General features: G+C 42.9%; 1 protein-coding gene across 1 annotated transcript in view; it reads right to left on the minus strand.

Annotated features, from left to right (window-relative positions):
* The window catches only part of LOC149451735 (alpha-2-macroglobulin-like protein 1), a 222,347-nt gene that overhangs the window by 189,305 nt on the left and 15,962 nt on the right, over nucleotides 1-17,080 (minus strand). The window contains exons 5-6 of the mRNA XM_089690237.1: nucleotides 15,816-15,836; nucleotides 12,766-12,922 (exon numbers count right to left, since the gene is read on the minus strand). Of these exons, the coding sequence (XP_089546363.1) occupies nucleotides 12,766-12,922; nucleotides 15,816-15,836 (178 nt within the window). The remainder of the gene's footprint in view (nucleotides 1-12,765; nucleotides 12,923-15,815; nucleotides 15,837-17,080) is intronic.

The raw sequence follows: 17,080 nt of genomic DNA on the forward strand, positions 1-17,080 counted from the left end.
CACTCTGCCATGTGCCACTTTCAGGTCTCCTCACACTGCTGGTGGGTTCCATTTTGTCATAGGGTGCTGTATGGCCTCCCATTGCTGCTGCCTCCACCGCCACCCTGCGCCATGTGCCTCTGTCGTCTGCTCACCCTGCTGACGGCTTCCGCTTTTTAACCGAGGCCTGTGTTTGGCTTCCGAATACTGCTGCATCCACCGCCACCCTGCGCCATGTGTCTCTGTCGTCTGCTCACGCTGCTGACGGCTTCCGCTTTTTAACCTAGTCCTGTGTATGTCTTCCGAATACTGCTGCCTCCACCGCCACCCTGCGCCATGTGCCACTTTCAGGTCTCCTTACACTGTTGGTGGGTTCCATTTTGTGATAGGGTGCTGTATGGCCTTCCATTGCTGCTGCCTCCACCGCCACCCTGCGCCATGTGCCTCTGTCGTCTGCTCACCCTGCTGACGGCTTCCGCTTTTTAACCGAGGCCTGTGTTTGGCTTCCGAATACTGCTGCATCCACCGCCACCCTGCGCCATGTGTCTCTGTCGTCTGCTCACGCTGCTGACGGCTTCCGCTTTTTAACCTAGGCCTGTGGATGGCTTCCGAATACTGCTGCCTCCACCGCCACCCTGCGCCATGTGCCTCTGTCGTCTGCTCACGCTGCTGACGGCTTCCGCTTTTTAACCGAGGCCTGTGTTTGGCTTCCGAATACTGCTGCATCCACCGCCACCCTGCGCCATGTGTCTCTGTCGTCTGCTCACGCTGCTGACAGCTTCCGCTTTTTAACCTAGGCCTGTGTATGGCTTCCGAATACTGCTGCCTCCACCGCCACCCTGCGCCATGTGCCACTTTCAGGTCTCCTTACACTGTTGGTGGGTTCCATTTTGTGATAGGGTGCTGTATGGCCTTCCATTGCTGCTGCCTCCACCGCCACCCTGCGCCATGTGCCTCTGTCGTCTGCTCACGCTGCTGACGGCTTCCGCTTTCTAACCGAGGCCTGTGTTTGGCTTCCGAATACTGCTGCATCCACCGCCACCCTGCGCCATGTGTCTCTGTCGTCTGCTCATGCTGCTGACGGCTTCCGCTTTTTAACCTAGGCCTGTGTATGGCTTCCGAATACTGCTGCCTCCACTGCCACCCTGCGCCATGTGTCTCTGTCGTCTGCTCACGCTGCTGACGGCTTCCGCTTTTTAACCTAGGCCTGTGTATGGCTTCCGAATACTGCTGCCTCCACCACCACCCTGCGCCATGTGCCTCTGTCGTCTGCTCACGCTGCTGACGGCTTCCGCTTTTTAAACTAGTCCTGTGTATGTCTTCCGAATACTGCTGCCTCCACCGCCACCCTGCGCCATGTGCCACTTTCAGGTCTCCTTACACTGTTGGTGGGTTCCATTTTGTGATAGGGTGCTGTATGGCCTTCCATTGCTGCTGCCTCCACCGCCACCCTGCGCCATGTGCCTCTGTCATCTGCTCACGCTGCTGACGGCTTCCGCTTTTTAACCTAGGCCTGTGTATGGCTTCCGAATACTGCTGCCTCCACCGCCACCCTGCGCCATGTGCCTCTGTCGTCTGCTCACGCTGCTGACGGCTTCCGCTTTTTAACCGAGGCCTGTGTTTGGCTTCCGAATACTGCTGCATCCACCGCCCGTCCACTGCTGCTGCCAGGCCTGTAATCTGTCATGGGCCCCTGTACCGCCTCCTCATGCTGCTGCCAGGTCCAGAGTGTGTCATGGGTCCCTGTACGGCCTCCCATTGCTGCTGTCTCCATCGCCACACTCTGCCATGTGCCACTTTCAGGTCTCCTCACACTGCTGGTGGGTTCCATTTTGTGATAGGGTGCTGTATGGCCTCCCATTGCTGCTGCCTCCACCGCCACACTGTGGCTCCACACTCTGGTTTTGGCCCCGTGACTGCCCAAATGAGTGAAGTGTGCGGTGATTCTAAGATCGACGGCACTCATCTGCATGTCATACTGACTGACAGTATTAGTTCTATTCCCCAGCAGACTCCAAGGGCATTTAAATTAAAGGTACAGTGTTCTGCACTAATATAAAGGCTCTCTGAAGCCTAGAAACACCCTTTTTATAAGTTAAATTCGCAGCGAATATATTCGCCTCAAATCAAATTTATTCCGCGAATTCGGCGAATCAGCCGAATCGAATTTTTGAATAATTCGCTCATCTCTATTAACAACCCATGACAGTTAATGACAGATACCAGTACATACTGCAAGCCTGGACAACTACTTAATTACCGCATGCATTTAATTATCTGTTTTCGTTTGTGAATTAACTTTAAGGTCTTTTTATGCTGTATTTATTTTTTTGCTGTTTTCAGTAAATACTGCATACTAGCAATAGTGAATTGACATTTTCAGTATTGCATGCAATTTGTGGTCATGTGACTGACTTAACTCATGCGATAAGTTTTAGTGAATTGTGCCCAATATCTTTATTATGGTGAAAGGCAGATGAACAAGTGGCAGACACAGGCAACACAATAACTTCTAAAAAGAAGATACCACTTTGGGTAAAAAGGAGGCCTGTGTCCTCAAAACAATCTTGTCTTTATGTATGATGAAACTGAGCTTCCTACAGGACAATACTGATAACTCAGAAACCTTTCCTCCTAAAATTATGGTCATATCATTACAACTTAGTTTGAAGATGTAGGTAGATCATTTGTTGAGAGAAAGATTGGATTTGTCCCATGCCATGAAAAAGTTTCATGCAAAAGTCTCGAGTGGAATTGAGAAACCAATTAATTAAAGGTGGATACCACCAATCCTAGCAGTCGCATATACAGTAGCAAGGAATATCAACATCAGAAATGAGACTGTTGAACATGATTCTGTAGGTTTCAACTTTGCCCAGGACAGGAAGACCCTGACATGAAAGATATTTATGCGAAGACCCAAGAACTCCAGATGTGACACTCTCAAAGATGACTTCTTGATGTTCAGAATCCATCTCAAATCTTGAAGGTCCTCATCATGACTGACACATTGGAGTCCAAGGTGAAGTAGATTTGTTTTCGCATGAAGGTGATTGTCCAAGTATGCAGTGATTGGAATACTTCTGAGATAAGGAAGGAATTCGAGCAAGAACCTTTGTAAATACACTGAAGACTTAGACAAGGCCAAAGTGAAGGGCTACAAACTGACAGGGGTTGTTATGCACAGCAAAAGAAAAAAATCACAGATTACTTGGAAAGATGGGAATGTGTAAACAAGCATCCTGTATATCAATGGATGCTAAGAATATTCCATGAGAAATGCAGGAAACAACCAACAGAAAAGATCCCATCCAAAAGTACTGAAGATACACTATATTGCCAAATGTATTGGGACACCCCTTCAAATCATTGGATTCAGGTGTTCCAATCACCTCCATGGCCACAGGTGTATAAAATCAAGCACCGAGGAATGCAGACTGCTTCTACAAACATTTGTGAAAGAATGGATCGCTCTCAGGAGCTTAGTGAATTCAAGCCTGGTACCATGATAGGTTACCACCTGTGCAATAAGTCCATCCATGAAATTTCTTTGCTACTAAATATTCCACGGTCAACTATTAGTGATATTATAACAAAGTGGAAGCAACTGGGAACAACAGCAACTCAACCACAAGGTGGTAGTACACGTAAAATGACAGAGCGGGAGAAGAACATGCTGAAGCGAACTGTCACCAACTGTCTGCAGAATCAATAGCTAAAGACCTCCAAACTTCATGTGGCCTTCAGATTGGCACAACAACAGTGCTTAGAGAGCTTCATGTGATGGGTTTCCATGTCCAAGAAGCTGCATTCAAGCCTTACATCACCAAGTGCATTGCAAAGCTTCAGATGCAGTGGTGTAAAGCACACTGCCACTGGACTCTAGAGCAGTGGAGACGTGTTCTCTGGAGTGATGAATCACGCTTCTCTGGCAATCTGATGGATGTGTCTGGGTTTGGCGGTTGACAGGAGAATGGTACTTGCCTGACTGCATTGTGCCAAGTGTAAAGTTTGGTGATGGGGATCATGGTGTGAGGTTGTTTTTCAGGGGTTAGGCTTGCATCAGCATACCAAGACATTTTTCACAAATTCCAGCTTTGTGGGAACAGTTTGGGGATGGCTCCTTCCTGTTCCAACATGACTGCGCAGCAGTGCACAAAGCAAGCTCCATCAAGACATGAATGAGTGGGTTTGGGGTGGAGGAATGTTACTGGCCTGCACAGAGTCCTGCTCTCAACCCAAAAGAACACCTTTTGGATGAATTAGAGCAGGGACTGCACCCAGACCTTTTCTATTTATGAGAATGCCCAAGAACTCCAGGAGATGTGAAACACTCAAAGATGACTTCTTGATGTTCTTCAAGGTCCTGTGGGTGTAAAGGCAGGCGTCCCGATACTTTTGGCAATATAGTGTATAGGAAGGCATTAAGGGTATTTAAATACAATATTGGACGAATGCTGCCCTTTAGTTTCAGAGATGTAAACTGGTTTAAGTAAAAACCTTGAAATATTTCTGTTGGAGGATCAGGAATAATAACCCTCTGGTTCAACAACCCCTGAATAGCTGAAAGAAGGTCAATCTGATGTGCTGAGACACAGGAAACATGAAGGAAAGAATCGAAGCAGACAGCAGAGGCAAAACTCTATTTTGTAACCTTTTGATACTACCTCTTTCACCCATGCATCAGCTATGCGTATTTTATATTTTTGTCCACCAAAGAGCCAATAAAGAAAATTTCCAACAAAGAGTAGGCATAACAAAGCCTCCCTACATGATTGCTCCACTGACCAACACTTAAACCATAGTGCCATTGATCTGGACAGAAGGAAAGATTACTCAAAACATAACCTGGGTAGCAACCAGTGCCATGTCGCACACGAAGTTCACTGCAGCAACCATCTGGTCAACAGTTGACAAGTTAAGTATCAGGAGGTTTCAACTACACAGTTACATAGTTAGTCTGGCTGAAAAAAGACAAAAGTCCATCCAGTTCAACCATTAAAAAAAAAAAAGTTATAATCCTATATACACAGTTGATCCAGAGGAAGGCAAAAAACCCCCAGCAAAGCATGAACTAATTTGCTACTGCAGGGAAAAAAAATTCCTTTCTGTTCCCCAGAGAGGCAATCGGATATTCCCTGGATCAACTTTAGCTATAAATGTTAGTATCCAGGTATATTATGTGTATCTAAGAGAGAATACAGGCCTTTTTTAAAGTGATCCTCTTTATTATCCAGCCTGAAAGGGAGATCACCGGCAAGATGGCCATCACTGTGCGGCTGTGATTTTCTCTCACTTACCTCATCCACAAGATGTTTAATTTTTTGTCAGTTTATTTGAAATTTTTAACTGATTTCCAGATTCCATCATTTCCTGTAGAATATCTTTCAGCATTCACTTTCTGTAGGCCATTTGCCAGAAACCTTTTCTTCCTTGTTACATCACAGAAGAGGGCAGGGTAGGCTGTGTTCACCACTCTGGACCACACCTTCCTTATTTCAATACCACCTTCCACCAACTTCCTATACAATTTAATTGAGAATCTCCTTTAGATCTCCCATCAGCTATGTAATACAAGGGACGGTCTGCTTTGATACAAATTTCATAGATTGTTCAGGTGTGTCCTCCTATTCCATAGTTCTGGTAAAGCTAAAGGAACTTGTACAGAGATTGTACAAATCGATTACATAGTGAATGGCTATATTTATACAAGTACATAGGAGGGAGTGGGTATAGACACTCAGTTGCCAGGCCCCCATTCACATCTCCATGTAGCGGAAACTCACATTCCCGCATGCGTTTGTTTGGGAAATTTTGTACGCATAGGGCAGCCCATTCACTTGAACGGGCTGTTGTACACTCAACAATCTCCCAAGAAAAGCTCTGAAGGAAAATGTATGTCTTTTAGGTCTGTCATTTTGTTTCCCCCCCCCCCCCGCACTCCATTCTATATTTTGTACTCCATGTTGATTAATTGTTTTGTATTATACCCAGAATGAGTTAATGAAAATATGCTGTGTCAGTTATGTGTTACAGAACTGTACTCACAATATTCTTCTATTTCTTATCTTAGCTTAGCCTTGGTAGAGGCGGAGATAGTATCCAACTATTTCTTTGTTTTAACAGCACCTGTTTCTTGTTATGATATAATTAAAAGTCAAATACTTCTGCCCCATGGGAAAGCAACTGTTGGATACTTGTAACTGATTTCAAGGCATGAGAAAAATCATGTTCACAGCCTTGACAAGTATCTAGCGAGATTCTATTGTATGTAGCAGATACATTTTTTAAAACACTGTAGACACTTTCCTTATTTCTGGGAAAGTGAAACTCCGCTTCTCATCATTCTTCAGAATTGACGTCAAAGCTTGTATTATTTGTATTCAGCCAATTAATTACTGACAACGCAGCTTTTTGATACTCTGTGCCCCCCACCTTTCTTTTTTCTGTTATATTAATTTTCTTCCCGATAATAAACTAGAGAGATTGATTTCACCTATCACTGTGTGTATGTGTCTGTTGCTTCTGGGTGAAGTCAGTCCTCCGGACGCGTCCGTATCTGCAACAGACTGACCAAGACAGATAGCCAGGGGCTAGCAACAACCTTTCAAGCTCCAGGCCGTAGTTTTTGGTGTGTTTGTTGGACTTAGAGTAACATTCAATGACAACACAAACACTATGCACATTTGCAGCTTGTTTCTGAAACGCATGGCAAAGCCTGCATTTTCTGTGCCGTTTGCCATGCATTCGGAAACACACAGATGTGAATGGAGCCTCTTTGTTCTTGTGGAGCATTTTTCCTGTGACACACATAGGGCAGCCCGTTAATTTCAATGGGCTACGGTACATGTGGCAAAGTAGCTCATGGGACATTTTAGAGTGATGCAACTTGCACATGTTTTACTGCACGTTTTGCTGCAATTGTCACCCGTTTTTTCATATGGCAAAATGTGTGCTTGTTTCTGTGTTTGGTGTGCCGTTAACAATTAACAATACTAAAAGCGCAACTAGGTAATTTTAGGTGTATAAAGGTTGCCATACACTTCAATCTCTTTGTACAATCTCCTTTAGATTTACCATAACTATATAATAGGAGGACACACCATCTATCCAATCACTCTGTATCCAATCAAGCAGGCCCTTGCACTACAGCAAGGGTGTCCCGTGGGCTAACGGTCTGGATAAAAGCGCACAGATGTGTCCCAAAGGAAATAAGTGAATGGTATATGTCAACTATGATTGGTGGGGAAAAAACTCACTGCTGCCATGGTAAAAACACATCGGTTTGTGGGAGGTATGAACAGGAGCCAGGCGCTGTGTAGTTTTGTGATAGAAATAATACACCTTGTATGGAGGTGTGCCTTTAATAAGTCATATGGTAAAACAATAATAAATAACCAGCCTGTGGCTTTAGGAAGCCAGGTTCCAAGATGGACGGCCCGTCCGCTCAGAGGGAAGCAGTGGAGTAGAATGCCTGTCAGTGCAGGGACCACGTTTACCCGATCCTTTCCTTTCTATAATAAAACACACATAATAGTGATGTGTGTTTTATTATAGAATATATTGAAAACCCTAAGTTACCACTTAGATGATACTATGTACTTCAAGGTCCTCATTAAGGCCATTCGGTACCATAGATCCAAATTTATAGATCCAAAAGGTTTCCCTTTTACATAGGAGGGCTAACCTCTCATTGTCAGTAAGGGTTCCTTTGGGAATGTGTTCTATGGCCATCACTTCTAGGACACTAAAATTCTTGTTGTGATGGCAAAGAAAATGCCTAGGGACTGCAGGTCTGTGCAGGTCTCCTATAAAATGGCCGATTGCTGGACTTTTCACAGACTTGACAAAGCGCATGCGCGCGAAACATGTTGTCCCAGCAACTGGCCTCTTCCTTCTAAAGCTGCGGCTCCAGCAAGAGTTCCCCCCCTCTGTCTCTCCACATCGTGGTGACGTCATCCAGGACGCTGGGACGTCGGGTAAACGTGGTCCCTGCACTGACAGGCATTCTACTCCACTGCTTCCCTCTGAGCGGACGGGCCGTCCATCTTGGAACCTGGCTTCCTAAAGCCACAGGCTGGTTATTTATTATTGTTTTACCATATGACTTATTAAAGGCACACCTCCATACAAGGTGTATTATTTCTATCACAAAACTACACAGCGCCTGGCTCGTGTCCCGTGGGCTGCATGCGGCCTCAGTGAATTTAGCATTTGGCCAGAGCCCTTCTGAAGGAAATCCAGGCAAATACATGTGTGGAGAGATACCGGGGATGCTGTGAAAAAAAAGTTGATGGGTGAAGGGTGTGTGTTTTTAACCATTTTAACACCCTGATCACATTGGGTGTGACTTCGCATATGATTTGCATGCCATGCGACTATGGTTTTCATGCCATGCGACTTGCAAATCGTATGCCAAGTCACACCCAACTGTCCGCTATTAGAGCAGTCATATTGGTGCGGTTCTGACTTGGTCAGAGCCACACCAATTTCTAAAATAATGCATGCACTACTTTTGGTGCAATTTGCATAGACATCTGTGTCAGATATCTTGCAAATCGCACCTGAAATCGGCAAATCACCCAACTTTGAAATCGCGAAACTTCGCTGTAAGTTGCATGATTTCAAAATTGGGGTTGATGTGACCAGGGGGTAATACTGGTCACTTTTACCCCCTTCTTGCCCGGGCCAATTTTTAGCTTTCAGAGCTCTTGCACTTTGAATGACAATTGCGAAGTCATTCAATGCTGTACCCAAACTACATTTTTTATCATTTTGTTCACACAACTAGAGCTTTCTTTTGGTGGAATTTAATCACCACTGGGTATTTTATGTTTTGCTAAATTATCGAAAAAAAAACATTTTGAAAAAAAATTTTTTTTTCTTCGTTTCTGTTATAAATTTTGCAATAATTGCTCTTCATAAATTTAGGCCAAGATGTATTCTGCTACATGTCTTTAGTGAAAATAACCCAAATCAGTATTTGTTATTTAGTCTGTAGGAAAGTTATAGAGTCCACAAACTATGGGATATATCTGAAAATCGATCAGTCCTGAAGTACTGACGGCCAATCTAATTTCTTGAGGCCCACAAATGTCAGGAAGGTACAGATATCCCTCAAATTATCCACTTTTTGCAAAAGTAGACATTCTGTGATATTTAGTAAGAGGCATGGCAAGCTATTTGAAGTTGTAATTTCTTGACATAATTTTTTGGAAAATGAAGAAAGATAAAAAAAAATGTTTCACCATTTTTTTTTAACATACTGTCACCAGTGCAGTACAGTGTCATCATATAACTGGTGTGGCAGTGTTCAGGGGCACTGACTGGTGACAGTACAAGAATAAAATAATAATTAAAAAAAAAACATTTTAATTTATATTTTAAAATTTGTTATTACATTTTTTTTCTTTTTTTCATGATTTTGTTTTCATAACAAACTGTGACCAAAGTTGTATAATGTTACCATAGTAACATTGTACTACTCTGGGGGAGTGATCAGTATTTTTTTTTTACACATTATGATTGCTTATAGCAAACAATTTCATTGCTATAAGCAAGCATTTAACTGAATGAAATCGATTCATTCAGGTTTTTTTGTTGAGTAGCTGTGATTGGCCACAGCTAATCACATGACACAGATGGGCTGTGATTTTCCCAGTATGTACCATGTGATTACTGTGACCAATCACTGCTAGTGACACAATTGTATACAATGGAGGCACAATCCGGGAGGACGTCATATGACGCCCACCCGGATCGATAAGAGTCCTGCTTTGACGTCATTTTGCTATTGGCGGGGCGGGAACTGGTTAATGAGATCAGCTGGTAATCTGCTTCCTGGACTTACTGACTCCTCTGTCCTAAATGTACATATCAAGAAGTGATGAAGAAATACAGCAAGGACTGAGGTAAGGCCTTGTTCTCAAAATCAGAGAGCTTGTATTTTCTTGCAACTGTGGTACATTAATGGTATATTGCTGCATATGGGAGTTGGATTTGAGAAAAAAAAAGTGAAATTATCCTTTAAAGGAAACTGAGCAGGTTGTGCGGTGGGAGAGGCTGTAGTCTCAAGATGACTGGCCTTCAGTTTTCCTAGCCTACTGTCTATTTCTTCCATAGGCAGCAGTACAACCTTTGGCAGCAATACAAGCCTTATATTCCAAGCTGTGTCTCTCAATGGGCAATAGAGTATCAAGTTTTGCTAGTTAGTCATGTGTATCCAAAATGAATACAGCATCACCTTGTACATTAAAGTAGAACTCCTGTAAGCTGCAATTCAAATAGTTGTATTTCAGGTCAGCCTGCTGTGCAGCTTTCTGCTATTATTTTAACACTTATTTTAAGTTGGTTACTTTAAAATAAGTGACACAAGACCTGCCACGCTTTTACATTCTGATATGCATTGACTGGTGGGAGTCAGGTGGACCCAGCACATGACCACAGTATTACCCACTGCAACAGTGGTTGACGTTTTGGAGACATCTAAGCTAAAACATACAGCTTTCCTTAGATGTGTACAATGGAAGACAACCTGATTCTATGAGTTTCAGGTGTTTGCAGTCCAGATCACACTGCACATCACTAGTATGAGCTCCCCTTCTATGCACCTTACTTCTCTTTTATAAATGGATAGACCACACACATTATAACTGTGGCACCCTCGTAGAATAGGTTGCTAGAGAGGTACAGGTAAATATGGTTCTTTGGCTCCTCTGCAATCATTGGAGCAGTGTGTGATTATTTTTGGTTGTCCTGGGTCTCACTGGCTGCATTAAGGTTGCCACCTCATCCCTTTAAAACTGAACATCCCTAGGCTGCATGCTCAACTGCTTTCCCTTGCCTCCTGGTGGATTTTAGAAGGCAGTGAGCTGGAAAAGGCAGACCTTTGGCCTGAATATTTATGTGGATTCAACCAATCCCTGGGGGAAGGCAGTGGAAGGAGGATGTCCAGTAGGTGGATAAGATGTGCATAAATAGTCAGGGGCCTGTAGCAGCAGAGTTCTTGTCTAATAGCAGACCCCAGCCTGAAGGGCTGCTACCCTTTTGGGCAGTGCAGCTGAAGTTTACAGGAGTTCATCGAGGTCCCAGCTCAGTTGGAGCTAAGGGGCCTATTTTCTCAAAATAGCTGGAGCCAAATCCAGGGATTTCGCTGAGGATCTGGTCTGGGAATTCACTGGAGAAATGTCTGGCTGATATTGGATGAAGGTATCCAGGTATCCGGGTACATTGTAAGTACAGGCCTAAGTGTAGGATCCTAGTGACTGCTGCTACTATCCCTTTGAGCTTTAGCTCCAGTGCTGCTGATTTGGGACCTTTCCCTTTCCTTGGAGTCCCAGAGTTGCTTACTCCTCTAGTGTCTGTTAAGAGGTGATTATCTTAAGTAGTGTATACAAGACAAAGAGGGGTTTAATTACTAAAGCTGGTTCATTCAGAATCTCCTGTACTTCTGCATAGAAACCAATTAGCATCCAGGTTTTATTGCTGAAGCTTAATTGAACAAGCTGAGGTTAGAAGCTGATTGGCTACCATCCACAGCTGCACCAGATTCTATGAGCACCAGGTTTAGTAAATAACCCCCTGAGTGTCCTCTGGTTTTCTTGCACTGTGTTCTAGAGTAATCCATAGCTTCCTGTGCCTCAACCAAGTTCAACATGCACTAAAGCATAAAAAGAAACTCAAAGCTTGATCATTGCACTGTGAGATTGTCTGTGCTGCTGTGTGCATGATTGCTTCAACACCAAATTGGGAAGAGAACTTGGGACAAATTAGTGGGGAGGTCGAAGAGCCTAACCTTACACAATAAGAAGCACAGCAAGTCAGCTATATTCACGGAGAAACAACAATGCATTTACACATAGAGAGCAAGACAACAAACTGTACAATACAATGTCAGTAAGGCACTTCAGTGGGCAGGGTTGTCTGCAGATAACACATTCAGAATGCATAAGACGCTGCTACATTTGTTTAAGAATCATGATCACACCTCTGAGACAATACCCAAAGCAACATACCAACTGCTGCAGAGGAAATACTGCATCCAGTGTGCACATGGAGGGAGCAGACTCTGCAGCTAACCCTTTCTCCTTGAGATAAAACTGGCTTTATGGAATTTCTGTGCACCACACAGGCCACAGCAACAGTGACACCCCAGGTAGCCCAGATGGCATGGCTATGGTGGCCAGTGGTAATTGTGAGAGGTTGGACATAACACAGACAAGACGTGTGCCTGCTGCAATGCCCTTCAGGCAGGACTAAACTCTAAAGTATACTTTCAAATGTGTTTTGATGTGTTTCCATTGATTTCAAAAGAGAACACATCAAACAGAAATGTGTGAAACTTAGAGGCACATAGTGGGGAAGATAGAAAATTAAAGAGCAGCAGCATTTTGTACTAAGCTTCAAAGGACAGAAAAAAAATGGGTCAGCAACCCATTAGAGGGATGTGACTGGAGTTCTTTGCAAACTAAACATGCACTTTATGAAGTAAACGTCCCCTTTCATTAAATAAACCCAATGGTATCATACTTCCTGCTTCCAGAAGCTGAGGTGGAATTTTGTGTTATGTAAATCTACCGAAAACTGAATTATTATTTTTTTTAGGTGCACCAACCCTTTAATTGTCTCTCTGTAGGTGTACTAAAACAGGCCCCAGTTTTCACTTTTATTAATACATTATGTTTGATCATAAGACTGTCTAATTGTCAAAAACAGGAGAAACATAAATATAAACAGCAATGAACAAATTATTTATAATGCAAAGCAACCAATAATGGCTTCTCTTACCATATTCAGACACAGAGAACTTTATTTTGTACATGTCGGGAATGTTTATTGTGTAATCTCCGAGACTAAGCTCATGTGCCAGAGGGAAGCTAAGGGAAGCAATTCCTTGATTTGGAGTGACATCTAACCATTGTGCAATGCGATTGTTATCCGGATCCTGTGAACAAACAGGCGACAGATTGAATAATTTTAACCACAGACCACTTTGAAGGTTTTCTGCTACCATTGGGTCATCCCTTGCACAGACCAATTATCACTAGAGATGATCCAACTGTAAGCTAGCAAAGATTAGGCTGTACATGGCTGCAGACAGACCGCATACATAACCCCAAGAACAGGGAGGCAGCCCCTATATGGAATGGACACACATTGACTGTAAGGACTCAACCGCACAGCCAAGATTGACAGGTAGTCAGGGTTCAGGTGAATGGACTTAAAAGAAGAGCCTGAGCACCCAATGTCACTCAAGGTTGATCTCCTTTATTTGAACTACAAAACACCCCCTCCTTATCTCCATAACATAGAGGAGAGGTGTTCTGCAGTCCACAGAAAGGAACTGGGCCGGGATGACAACATTGTTTGAGAGTTTAGTTCAGCACAGGCAGAATACAAAGGAAGTAGGTGCTTGGTAAATTTCTGGCATTTTTGCACTTATTGAACAGATGTAGCAAATAATTTAAACTGCATATTTAACAGGTCAAGAGGGAGCAAATAAGAGGAGTTCATTGTTAAGGTTTATATACAGTGGGGAAAATAATTATTTGATCCCCTGCAGATTTTATAAGTTTGCCCACTTACAAAAAAAGAAGGGTCTATAGTTTTTATCATAGGTGTATTTTAAATGATAATGACAGCATATCAACCAAAAATCCAGAAAACATACATGATACAAATGTTATAAATTGAGTTGCAGTTCAGCGAGTAAAATAAGTATCTGATTCCCTACCAACCATCAATTTTGTCTCCGACAGACGGACTATGTGCTCGTGTGGTATACAGATTAGTCCTGTCAATTTAAGAAGGTGCTCCTAACAACAACTTAAAAAACAACTTTTATGTGCATAAAAGATACCCGTCTACAGAATCTTATTCTTCCTCACCATCATAGGCACGACCAAAGAGCTGTCAAAGGACAAGATTGTAGACCTGCACAATGCTGGAATGGGCTACAAGACCATCAGCAAGAAGCTTGGTGAGAAGGAGACAACTGTTGGAGCGATAAATCGCAAATGGAAGAAATACAAAATAAACATAAATCACCCTCGGTCTGGAGTTCCATGCAGGATTTCGCCTCAAGGGGGTAAGGCTGATCATGAGAAAAGTGAGTGATCAGCCCAGAACTTCACAGGAGGAGCTTGTGAATGATCTCAATGCAGTTGGGACCACTGTCACAAAACAAATCATTAGTAACACAATACGCCGCCATGAATTGAAATCCTTCAGCGCCAGCAAGGTCCCCCACCTCAAGAAGGCACATGTACAGGCCCATCTGAAGTTTGCCAATGAACATCTAAATGATTCAGAGAAGGATTGGGAGAAAGTGCTGTGGTCAGATAAGACAAAAACTGAGCCCTCTAGCATTAACTTGACTCACAGTCTTTGGAGAAAAATGCTGACTATGACCCTAAGAACACCATCTCTACAGTCAAGCACAGAGGTGGAAACATTATGCTTTGGGACTGTTTCTCTGCTAAAGGTATAGGCTGACTTTTCTGCATTGAGGGGCAAATGGATGAGGCCATGTATTGTAAAATCTTGGGTGAGAACCTTCTTCCCTCAGCCTGAACACTGAAGATGGGTCGTGGATGGGTCCTCCAGCATGACAATGACCCAAAACATACTACCAAGGCAACAAAGGAGTAGCTCAAGAAGAAGCACATTAAGGTCATGGAGTGGCCTAGCCAGTCTCCAGACCTTAATCCTATACAAAATGTATGGAGGGAGCTGAAACTTTCAGTTGCCAAGTGACAGCCAAGAAACCTTAAGGATTTAGAGAAGATCTGTAAAGAAGAGTGGACCAAAATCCCTCCTGAAATGTGTGCAAACCTGGTAACCAACTACAAGAAACGTCTTACCTCTGTACTTGCCAACAAGGGTTTCTCCACCAAGTACTAAGTCATGTTTTGCTTGGGGATCAAATACTTATTTTACTCACTGAACTGCAACTTTTTTCTGGATTTTTGGTTGATAATCTGTCTCTATCATTTAAAATACACCTATGATAAAAATTATAGACCCTTCATTTCTTTGTAAGTGGGCAAACGTCTTCAGGGGATCAAATAGTTATTTTCTCCACTGTACACATTAAGTTCAGTTCACAAAACTTCGGTTTTTCATGCACCATCATCCTGACCTATGTCACATTTATTTTATTACAGGTCCTTATTTAGCACCATCATCAATTTTATGCAGTGCTTTACATACAAATATTTATTGTACATTCACATCAGTCCCTAACCCTTAAGGAGCATACAATCTAAGGTCCCTAACTCACATTTATACATACACATACTAGGGCCAACTTACACAGGAGCCAATTAACCTACCAGCATGTCTTTGGAGTGTGAAAGGAAACCAGAGTACCCAGAGGAAACCCACGCATGCACAAAGAGAACATGCAAACTCCAGGCAGATAATGTCGTGGTTGAGATTCAAACCAACGACCCTAGTGCTGCCAGGCAGAAGTGCTAACCACTTAGCCACTGTGCTGCCCACATCTACTGTAAATCTCAATCGCCATCTTCTTCCTGTCTGGTTGGATTTCTGGTGCTGATCCTCATGTCCTGCACTTCAGATATCCAGCACATTTTCAGAATAATAACCACCTTGTCAGCCATTTCCAGTCAGGAGTTTAACTTACAGAGGCTGGTAGTGATCATATTCAGAGAAAATACTCCATCTCATGTCCATTCCTTGCCAACAGAGAGAGAGATGACAAATATTTTGAATTAGAAATGTCCTTCTATATGGGCCCTATGCAATCCTCCTTCTAAATACCATGTACCACCAGTAGAGTATATTTCATACTACAGAGGAATAAGAGATCTTACCATTATCTCCACCAGAGGATACTGTAAAAAGAAAAAAGAAAACAATCTGTGACATTCAGTCAAGTTCAGACCTTTCGAACCTAACACAAAATCCATAATTACACATTACAAAATGTATTCAACTAGTTAAAGAATAGGTCGAGCCAAACTGGATTATTCAGTTCTGACTGGTCCCTGGCAACCTCAGTCATCCTGCAACATCATAAATCTATTGGTAGCCCCAGTGGTCTTCCTCTGAAGTTTCCAGTGCTACTTTGTTCTCCTACTGTAATGTATCCTGGTTTCGTGTCAAGCAATGCGGTAAGCCAATGTGAAGGTCTTCACTGGACTCTCCTTAAGGCACCAGAGGGTGACTGAACCACATCAATGCTCAACTAATTTGATTTTGGTGGACCTACCCTTTGTATGTAAGGGTGTATAAAGCATGTGCAGCTGAATTGGATTATAATGTATAGTACAATTACCTCTTCCGCGCATATCAATCAGTTTGTCCATAAGCGTCTGTTATAATACTTAAAAGGAACCCTCCACTTTGGGCAAACAAGAAAATTAATATAATCTTTATCATTGAGATATCAGCAATTTTGTACTACGTTGTTATTAAAAATGATCTTTCCGTTTTAATCTGGAACGGCTGTTCTACAATAGTAAAAAAATAGTTGCTTCCTTGTAAATTTGCAACAAAGACAGTTCTGTACATCATTTGTATACAGAATACCTCCCAAAGTCTCATTTTCTGCTTGTGTGATTGGCGGTCTGCCGTCTTCAGAAATGCATCAAAGCTGAACTATGTGGAAATGAAAAATCTACTCTTTCAAAGGTTAAATGCTCATCTTTGCCTAAGACACCCAGAAAAAAAGCAGTTTTATTTACCTTATAGCTCGGCTCCCCCAGCACTGCATGAGTTAAATGCTCATTTTTGCTTAGGGTACCTGGAAAAAGTATTTACTTAATTTATACCACACACACACAGTCTCCTTCCAATTGACCAATCCTCCAATGCCTTTTCTTTTCTGTGCTCCAGCCAGAGGGCTCACTGGTGATGTCATGGTGTACAATGCAGGACCAGTAGTCAGGGGTGGAGGGGTGAGAGATAAGGTAAGTAAAACTGCTTTTATGGGTATTCTAGGCAAAAGCAAGATTTTAACCCTTTGAATGTGGGCGGAGCCCCAATGCAAGGATAGATTCTTTATTTCCCCAAAGTATAGCTTTAAGATGCAAGCTAAACTTCAGGCATGCTGCAACAAAAGTTTTTTTATTTATTT

Source organism: Staurois parvus, unplaced genomic scaffold, assembly GCF_062004578.1.
Source record: "Staurois parvus isolate SC_StPar_1 unplaced genomic scaffold, SC_StPar_1.0 ptg000525l, whole genome shotgun sequence".
In the NCBI taxonomy this organism is placed as follows: Eukaryota; Metazoa; Chordata; class Amphibia; order Anura; family Ranidae; genus Staurois; species Staurois parvus.